A 10,257-nucleotide genomic window follows, 5' to 3' on the forward strand; every position below is an offset into this window, starting at 1 on the left:
GTTGCAAGTGCGGGCGAGGACTTTAAAAAGAAACCTCATATACTAAGATCAGAATGTGTGTTTCACTTTCTTTTTTTTATTTCGAAATTGCGTAGAAATGATAACTCTATATCTCTTGTTTGTACATAAATAAAAGCTAATAAGATATACAGTTAAATAATATATAATAATAAATCAAAATAATAATAATAATAATAATAGTAATAAAGGAAATCATATTTTGTAAACGTAAAGTATCAGACGTTCGACAAGAACAGTAGATAAATACCCAATGAACATAAATATACCTATGGTTGTACGAGAACGAGTTTTGAATTAGATGGATACACCTAGAGTATACAACCACAAACGATAAAGGATTGCTAACAGATCACTCATTTTGTTATTATCGCGGCCATGTAAAACATAAATTCTGACGCCTGACCCTAACCATTCTGATTAGCTCGCTTGGAAATGACTTTCATGTCTAATCAAGGCGGCCATACTGTAACACACTGACACCATTTCCGGTTAAATATTTTTCGGTTCAAAACCGTCCCCTGTATACTACGTTTTACCTGAAAACACAGCGGATGATGGTAAATAGTGTACTAGCTGAGTCAGTAATATAAAGGGACAGGGTGTTACGGCTGGGCGGAACTGCACACTACGATGAAATGAGCCCCAGAGAATGGAATATTGCCGTGTGTCTCAAGTTTATAAAAAGTATAATATTGAGACTTTCCTGGCAGCTATTCTGATTTACCCATGTCAAACTCAGTCACAATCATACGGTGATCAGAAATGGTGAACTCCTCTGGCCAAACCTGTAAATAGAAGAAAGAGCTTGAGTCAGAATACAAAAAGAGCAGGTTTTTTTCAATCAATCAAATTCTTCTATCTGCGTTAATGCACGACGTTTAAAGTCTTGCCTGAAAGAGTCTCAATAAAGACGAAAGATTGAGAGATATTAATGTTCAGAAGCAAGGAGGTGTAAACATGTTAACAAGCTTTCATCAGAAATTAAAAGATCTAGCCTCACCTGATCATTGTACTGTTGTGGTAGCATGATTGAAGACTTGGGGGATATCGCACATGAACCTGAATTTCTGTAGACATAAACAATAACAAAATGAAAACTCATCTCTTTTTTTTATCTATTCAATTTTCTAAAATTTTTTTTAGCAATACTACAGGAAGGTTCCTTGTCTTAAGACGGCATTCCCCTGATTGTTCCAGTAGAATCAAGGGCAAAGTACCTTTGCTAAAGAGGTTATATACTGAATTATAATAAGTACTCCATAGTACAAAGTTAATTAAACAATCAAATATAATGGTTAAGTTAAGTTTAATGTCCGTTCACACAGCCGCCTGTGATTCAACATAAACAACAAGAAAGAAGAATTATTTCTGAGCACTTCAGGGTTGAATGGCTTACCTGTAGAATATATAATCCACTGAGAGCTCTCTTCCCCTGTGGTCCTTGTGGGTAACTCCAGCCTCTCTTCCATTTACGACCTTATATGAGGAGGCAAAGCCACTCCCCTTGACGAACTGGTAGACAGGGTTGGTTTCTGGGCTGTTAAAATCTCCTGTAAGGATGACTGGGATGGAATGGAGCTCTTTCCTTGAAAGAAGGGAAATGTTTCGATGAGAATCATAAGAAAGAAGATTCCACACTGGGCTGAGGTGTTATGTTAAATGTGTTGGATAAGCATGGCTGTCAAACACGTGTTTATTCAAGTTTTATAAAAATGTTTTTATACTTACTGTTTAAGAAATTTATCTATCCCGCTGACTACTTTCTTCACTTGGGACTGCAGGGAGATAAACATGTATTATACAGGGGCGGATCTAGCTTTTCCCTAGGGGGGGGGGGGGGGGGGGGGGGTTGGCTCAGTGACAAAGGGGGAGGGGTAATTACATATGGCTTTCTGGTAGCCTGAAGGGGGGTTTAAAACCCCTAAACCCTCCCCTAGATCCCCTACTGTTAGAATCTAGTGAAAATGCTACTTTTAATGCACAGATATTTGCGCATAATGTTTCCAGTAGTCCCAAAGCACCAACCAAAACATTTTTTGCCAGATTTAGATTTTCCAGTAAATAACTGGCTTTATTGTTGCTATTGGACAGTTGCTTACATGACTCTGCATATTTTTGTATCTACAGTAGCCTGCCCAATTTCCTACCTGACCTGCATACAAACCCCTTAGGGACAACTCTCGATTTCATTGCTCTTCTCATAGAGAAGAAAAACCTGGTTACTTGTGAGAGGCTGGATCACTTGTGAGATATTTCTGAGATAAATCTGACCGCCCCCGGTGCCTTGAATTATCTCCAGGTGACGTTTATTATCGGATTTGGCTAAGAAAAAGTTTGACTTATAGACTTACGACATACTAAAGTGATCTATTGGGTCCAGAATGCCCTTTTTTATCTGATTCGCTTACGCTTTATAGTTCTGTCTGCAAATAGTATGTCTATTGCGAACCAGAAGTGGCCGTTGTGGGGGGCACCCTCCCTCTCCCCCTGGGTACATGCCTGAACATATACATCAAATAACTTGTAAAACAGCATTCCCAGTCATTACTTACCATTCTAACATACTCATCGAGTATATTATGGCAGTAGGAGATATGGGTAGTAGCTAGAATAACCTAGGAAATAAGCCAGCCATTTAAGATCATTTCCATACAGGCTAAGTTTAGATATCATATTATCCATGAGCTGCCTTATTCAATGCAAAATGAAGCTACAGGGCCAGCCGGGCTAATGGCTAGCCAGGGTGTATGTGCACAGCATTTTGGATGACAGTTGTCTTCTAGTAGTGGTTTGTGGTGTTTTTGGTACACCATTTTAGGGTCAAATTCTTAAAAAAAACCATTACTTAGGTAATTACCAAGGAGAGATATGGAAAATTTGAAATCACTACTATTGTTTCGAACTTTATAAAAGCTAAAGGCCACAAAACAGGCTCTGCTTTCTTTGGCTGTTGCTCAAGAATGGTTGAATGATTGCCTAAGTTTTGTATGTACAGCCTTCCTTCTCTCTTTGGCAATTGAGTGTAATCTTCCAGGATTTTGTCAATGGCAATGAATATTTCCTAAAAGTATTTCGGAACTATGCATAACCGACCAGTAAGAGGAACATGTAGGAAGTTACATTTTATGAATAAAGTGTAAATATCCTGGAAGATCACAAAGTAAAACGCCAAAACAAGGTACCTGCTTATCTTGATCTGGAAGTGCTATATGCAATAATAGTGCCACCCTGTTCCCGTAATCATCAAAATTAAAAGACTGCACACCCAGTAGGCTGAAAAACAAACATAAAAATGGCAAAATGGGAACTAGATAATGCAAAATGGGAAAAAGAAATTTCAGAGGTGAAGAGGGGTGGAATTAAATGTCTAGACATACAGGAGAAGGTAGTTATACTTTCTAGAAATTAGATTTTAGAAGGTAATTATACATTCTAGAAATGTTGTGAAGTTAATAGTTTTTAGCTGCAATAGCTGGTATAAACTATATACTGTATTATTATCATTATAATGATAATGACAGTACAACACTTTGAAGAATGCCTGATTCCTAGCCTCACACAATTTTTTTTACCTCATATTTTTTACTTCTTATTCTGTGCAAATCGAAAGCATACTGTGTGATTATAGAAGTCTTACTTGATTTATGAGAAAACGAAATTGTTACTGGACTTCATGATGCAATTATGATGATGATGATGATGATATGTTTATTACTAGCCTTTTTCAGTAACATATCATCATCATCATTGCCCTAAGCAAGGTTATCACAAGCTGTGATCCTTTATCATTTTAAATATTTTATGGGGTGAAATGTAAGGTTAAGCCTAGGTTATATTTATAGATGAACTGCTGACCTAGCAGATCTGTGAAGGAGTATAGCCAAACCATCCATCTTGTAACCTTGTCTCTTCAGTTTCAATATCCTGTATCTAAATCAAAAAAGAGAAATTATTGGATAATACATATAATACTTTACTGAATAAAGATAGGGTAGTAAACATACAATAAATTATTACTCAATCACAGGAAATAGGACACTTGTAAGGCATGTGTTGGCAGCGAGGTAAGTGGAAAACTGGTGCAGGGCTTGTAGCAACAAAATTAAAACATTGCTACACCCCATGTTTCCTTGTAATGATTGCACTGTCAAAATCAAGATTTAAGGAAAAACACTTTTCACCCTTACTTGTCTCCAAGCTTGCTTTCAAACAGATCCTCCACATCATGGTTAAACCAGAACTCTTGTAAGCATATAGCGTCTAAGTGAGGCTGTTCTTTGAGCATGTCTATGATAGACTGCGACCTTCTCATGTAGAGGTTTGGCTTAGAGCTTTCCCATGCACTCCACCAACCCCTGACAAATAAACAAAATGAAAACCTTAAATAATAACAAATTTAAACCTTGAAGACAATAGAGTTTTTGCCTGCTTAAATCACAATACTTGAGAGGTAGGTGGTTTTACACCAAAGAAAGGCTCAAATAGGTGTGCATGTTACTTCTTCCTGCCAAAAGCAAGTAAACACACAAGAACAGCAACATTTCTTAAAATCTTACTGTACAGGACCCAAAATGATCCCAGGACCCGAAACGATCCCCAAAAGTTCCCCAACTGATCCCGGGACCCGAAACGATCCCCAAGAGTCCCCACAAGGAATTGCAGTAATGGACAAACAAAAGGAATGTGGAAGGACTGGCTTTCAGTTTTAAAAACATATAAAACATTCTAGCATCATTTGTATTACTATAATATTAACTAAAACTATAGTCAGGGCTTCTGGAATTACGCGGAAAAAACTCAAAATTACGCGGGATTCTTTGCTAAATTACGCGCTAAATTACGTGGAAAACCACTCATTACGCGGGATTTTGCAATACTTTTTTCTTTAAAAATCAAAATTTCGCGGGATTCTTTACTGAATTATGCGCTAAATTACACTGAATATCAACTGCTACGCCCAAACTACATTTTGTACCGAAGAAAAGCACGAAATAAATTGAAAAGGTTAATTTTTTACGCAAAAATATCTTAGGCTCCTAGCCACCAGCTCCGAATTGGCTCCTAGCCACCAGCTCCGAATTGGCTACTAGCCACCAGCCAATTAAAAAAGGTATTTTATTATTAGTCCTAGGCCTTCGCGGTTTAGAAAAGAACGCCTAGTCATTTCATTAGTTTTCTCATGCTTACGAAGAATATCTGTCTTTTTTTACGAGAAATAGAGGTGAGAACCCTAAAAGAACACATCAGCTGTGCACTTAAATGTTTTGTCTTAAACATTTAGCCAAATTACGCGGGATTACGCGGAAATTTGTGGATTACGCGTAGAAATCCAAAACGCTTCCGCACAAGCGCGTAATTCCAGAAGCCCTGTATAGTATTAACATTTTAATTTACGACTGCGCGGGAAAAACAGTGGTTGAGTCAGAAATTGGGGTCAAATGACAATTTCCGCGATAGTAATTTGAAGAACCAGGCGTGAATAAATCATTTATAGATAACAAGACTTAAAAGAAAGTCTCGACATCGATCCACAGATATAAAACATAAGGTTATTCAAGGTTACTTTTGCGCATGTTTGTTTGTATTCGGTGATTGAAAGACCTATCATGAGATCATGCAGGGTTCTACGGCCGACTAGGTGAAGGAAATTAAAAACTCACATAAATATTGCTTTCAGCTAAAGCCACATCTTGCAACAGTAGTAAAAGGGTTGTTTGAGTGCATTACTCAGTGTGCTTTTGTCATTCCGCCATCTTCTCGGCCAAAACGCCTGCCTAAAATGTGTCGGTAAATATTCGCTCATGTGAACATGGATTTCGTGGTGAAATACACGTTTGGTTGTCAAATGAATATGGATTTTTAGGTGTGATGTTTGCCGGAAACGAGATTTATATTGTCAGAGTTGTGTCATGAACATGCAAATGTTTAGTGTGATGGAAGGTCAAACGAAGTTTGGTTGTTCTGAGCAAGGCTGTGCTTTGGCTGTGCTATGTTAATGTTGTTTCCCTTTCAGTAGCAATTAAAAGTTGTGTATTTGTATTGGACTCTGTTTATGGGTTTACCGCCGGGGCAAAAGCCTTAATTATGCTTTAAGAATTGCAAGTGATTTCTTCTGCTTTCCCTTTGTCCATTACCGCAATTCCTTGAGGTCGATTTCGGGAACTCCTCGATATGGTTTCGGGTCCCGGGATAGCTTGGGGTACTTTTGGGGATCATTTCAGGTCCTGGGATCGTTTCGGGTCCTGGGATCATTCCGGGTGGAGTAAAACAGACAGGCCTCCCAACTATTGTATTTCTAACCTCAAAAAGGTCTATTCCTTTGGGCAGAGTAATGAGTGTTACATGGGACATGGGTTATCCATGCACCTTTGGAAGGAAGAAGAAGCTACCAACTACCTTATCTAAGTAAACTTTGACAAACAACTGGCTATGTATATTATGATTTTTTTCTAGACTTCTCGACAGGAGAAATGTAAAACCAAAAAAAAAAAAAAAAAGAGAAAAATCTAGATTAACCAAGTGGCCTGCGATGGCCATGACCATGTCTCTTCTCTATTGAGTTTTTTTTTTTCAACCAATCAATCTTTATTTGCATATAATAAAATATACAGTGCCAGTCAAAGCAAGTGGCTTACATGAAAGGGGAGTTTAAAATAGAAGAGCCTGCAGTGGAGGCAGGAATTTCCCACAGGACACAGGAGTCTATCAACAATGCACAATAATGCACAAGGTGGGTGAGGCCTGGACTCCACAGGAAACTTGTTATTCTCTTTGCTGCTATTAGGGAGTGTTCACTATTTAAGGGGGGGGGTCGGTATTCAGCTCCACTCCACTTGTTTTTTTAGTTTTCTGTACAACCCCCCCCCCCCCCCCCCCAGCAACATTGATGACCCCCCCAGGAGAAACCCAAAAACTTGTTTGATCCCCCTCTTTAAAAATCTGCAAAACTACATTTATAATACGAAATATAGATACATATAAACAAATTATGCAATGTATAACAACCAAGAAATGATATTTCTTATCATAAATAAGTCAACTGTGGCCTTGTGGCGGTTTGAAAACAGTAACGAATATGTATCTATACCTATATCTTTGCATGCCATATCACTAGTCCATATCAAGCAGGACAATTTTGTATTTTACTGCATGGGGCTGTCCTAAAGATAAAATAGTCCTGTCCCTTGGTCTGATAGATCTCCCAGATCTGGTACTCGCGGGGGTGTCCAAAGGAAAGGTATCCGAGTAAGATTTTTTTACACGTTGACATTATCTAATAACCTGCCATACTAGATTCCTAGTATATTTTACAAATGCATATATTTCAGTTATTGTTTTTTTATTGATCCTATAGGTCAAGCTTAAATGAACTCACTACCGGGTAATAAGCATTATTGAATTTGTCATTTGTGGGAAAGCGTTCACGGCTAAACAGCAATCAATGTAGCCTAAATATGTTATTGGCAACGCTAGGAAACAGCTTTTCTTGCATTTTGTTTACTCATTTCAATAATAATAAATAAAAAAAGTTTCCTACTTTTAAAGGATGTAACTTGTTTGACCCCCCTTTCAACCACATTGAAACTTTTATGACCCCCCCATTCACGTACCCAAGACTTTTAGCCCCCCCCATGTTGGAACCGACCCCCGGCCATAAATAATGAACACTCCCTTAGCAGGTAAATTAAAAGGAATAAGCTTTGTTTTAATCCCCCCACATACATAGCCCAGGTTTATACAATGACATTCATAAAACGCCCCTCTCTGATTGGTATAGGGTACAATGTGTTATTAGAGGAAACATTCCTGCATTACCCAGAACTAAATTGTAACATAAGAAAACATTTGAATTGTTGTATAAAACAGATAGACCTGTCCTCTGGTGATAGATGCACAGAAGACATCACAGTGTGTCATAAACAACAGTCTCGCAACTGTGTGTCTACTGCGACTGTGCCTATGACGACTGTGTGTTTACTGCAACTGTGTGTCGGACAGACACAAAAAATGAGATCTAGTTCTCAAGAAAAATCACAAGAATTAAGGGCCTATGGTACTATCTTGTTGCTACGAAAGGGAAAAGCGCTTTATTCAGTTAAATAGACTAAAATTGCCACGCATTTTCCAACTTGGTTCTGTGGCCCAGTGGTTAGCACCTTTGACTCGTAAGCAAGCGTTCCAGGTTTAATCCCCGGCCGAGTCTTTTTTTTATTATTATTTTCTTCAAAACTCCAAGTTGTTGTTTTTTTTCCAAGAGATCAAAATAAACTTTCGGCATTTTGTAGAAGAAAATGTAATTATGTTTTTCGAGAATAAAAATAGATGGCGAAAAAACAAGATGGCGGCCATTTCCACACGAGAAAAACACGTTAATTTTGAACATTTTACAACAATTGCGATTGTTTTTCATTAAAACCATTGATATTACCATTCCTAACAACTAAGCGCATGGGATTTTTGATTTTTGAAGAAATGAAAAAGTTATTACCAAATATGTGGTTTTCGAAGAACATAAAAATTCACCATTTCTCGCAGTATCAAAATTTCGCAAATCCGATGCGTGAAGTTTTAGAAAATAGTGATGTTAAAATATTTCTGCAAAAAAAATTATGGTAGATTTGAACAGTAGCTTCTCCGACACGTTTTTATGTTCTGGGTCACGTGACCATGGGAGGGGTCAGATGACGTCATCACTTGTGTTATTTAGGTCTAAAACACTTATGTTGAAAGTTCCAAGAGATTTGACAAAAAAAACAGAAGCTTTTATACAACAAACTAATTTCCCTAGCAACGGACTCGAAAGATAGTACCATAGGCCCTTAAGGGTGTACTGACATTAGTGTTGCTCAGTAACGACGTTGCTCACTGATGGCGTTGAGCGCGCGCATATACATTACATGGAATTCGTCATTCCTAGGTTTCCTGAAGTAAAAGAAGCAAAAATATGCGTTTCAAGTTCCCAAAATTGACTTTAAGTTAAGCTCAGCCTTTACGGGTGATGATATTTCCCATATTTTGCAAAAATGAAGATTTAGTCAAGCCAACCTTTTTGAAGCCAAAGTTTTCAATTTTCACTACCTGCGCGTGCTGCAAACACCGAATGCTCGCGCACGCATTGAAAATCTTATTTCAAAGTAGCGCGCGCTGTATCAGAATTTTAAAATACTTTTTCCATTTTCATCATGACATGACGGATATCGTTCCTTTGAAGTGTAAATACCACGAAACACCATTAGAATTTGTTTTTAAACTTTATTAAAATTTCATCATGTGAGATATCAGTGTGTCTGAGCAGGCCGAATAAGCATGCGCGGGCTTTGTTTCACTTCCGGTTTAGCCTTTTCTAAAAAAAGCTTTTTTGGTCGCCAAGTTATTTTTAACCTAATATTTTTCCGTATTCCTTTTTATTAAATTCTCCTTCATATGGCCAAGCATGGATTTAGCGTTAATGTATTAGAAATTAAAATTATATAAAATAATCTGGATTTCAGGACCTTTGAAAAATAATTTAAAAAAATGTCTCAAGCATTTCTAAAACGCATGCTTGGCTTAATGCACCCATCCCTCAACATTCATAAAACGTTTTCAATATTTGTTTTCGAGCAATTTTATATTTGCTTTTATCTGTATCTATGACGTCACATTATGACATCACATTATGACGTCATCATAATCATCAGCACACTTGTGGTGGTCAACTTGGCAAATATCAGACCCTTATGACTTTCTACAAGGCTTTTATGCTATATTCACTTTTCCTTAGCAACAGATGTCAGTACACCCTTAAACTGTAGCTGCACACAACAAAGAAAAGATTGCATAACATCACGAGTTCCCTTGCAGTCATGAACACAAATTCAAGTGGACATAATTAACAAAAATGTATCTGCCGATACCTCATTCCCGTCAAATTTATCCATAACTAGCGAAACATTACGATACCGTCACATTTTAAACAGCGTAACGGCAATATTTTTACCTCAACCGGTTGTAGCATGGCGCCAGAATATTAAAGGTAGCACATCGGAAAATGTTCCCGTTAGATTCGGCTGGTTTCTCAGCCATCATCTGTAGAAATCTCCCAGATGTTAGATATGCTAGGCGTTGAAGCATAAAGCTTTACTTCCATTCTAAATCTACGCGGCTTTGTGTTTTTGTGTGTAGAGTTGTCAACTCCTCAGCCATTCCGACCGGCGTCTTCACCACGCATGCGCGCGAGCCGACTGGTAGTGAACC

The 10,257-nt window shown here is 37.9% G+C and overlaps 1 protein-coding gene across 1 annotated transcript; it reads right to left on the reverse strand.

Moving 5' to 3' along the window:
* Window positions 1-56: 56 nt before the first annotated feature.
* On the reverse strand, window positions 57-10,232 carry LOC5513986 (uncharacterized calcium-binding protein At1g02270). Its single transcript, XM_001634113.3, has 9 exons — window positions 10,001-10,232; window positions 4,209-4,376; window positions 3,877-3,951; window positions 3,204-3,294; window positions 2,574-2,636; window positions 1,750-1,796; window positions 1,418-1,606; window positions 1,022-1,088; window positions 57-806 (listed from the first exon to the last, which is right to left on the reverse strand). Exons 1-9 carry the CDS (start codon window positions 10,132-10,134, stop codon window positions 732-734), a joined length of 909 nt encoding a protein of 302 aa, XP_001634163.3. The 5' UTR covers window positions 10,135-10,232; the 3' UTR covers window positions 57-731.
* Between the last annotated feature and the right edge of the window lie 25 nt (window positions 10,233-10,257).

The sequence above is a fragment of the Nematostella vectensis genome, chromosome 5 (genome assembly GCF_932526225.1).
Source record: "Nematostella vectensis chromosome 5, jaNemVect1.1, whole genome shotgun sequence".
Lineage (NCBI taxonomy): Eukaryota > Metazoa > Cnidaria > Anthozoa > Actiniaria > Edwardsiidae > Nematostella > Nematostella vectensis.

Bases quoted from the DNA above. Each gene is read 5' to 3' on its own strand.
- LOC5513986 (XM_001634113.3), bottom strand. From the start codon at position 10,134: ATGCTTCAACGCCTAGCATATCTAACATCTGGGAGATTTCTACAGATG. The intron at 3,952-4,208 runs GTAAGGGTGAAA...TTTTTGATTTAG, and splicing joins GAAAGCAAGCTTGGAGACAA to ATACAGGATATTGAAACTGA. The intron at 2,637-3,203 runs GTACCTTGTTTT...CTTATTTCCTAG, and splicing joins TTCCAGATCAAGATAAGCAG to GTTATTCTAGCTACTACCCA.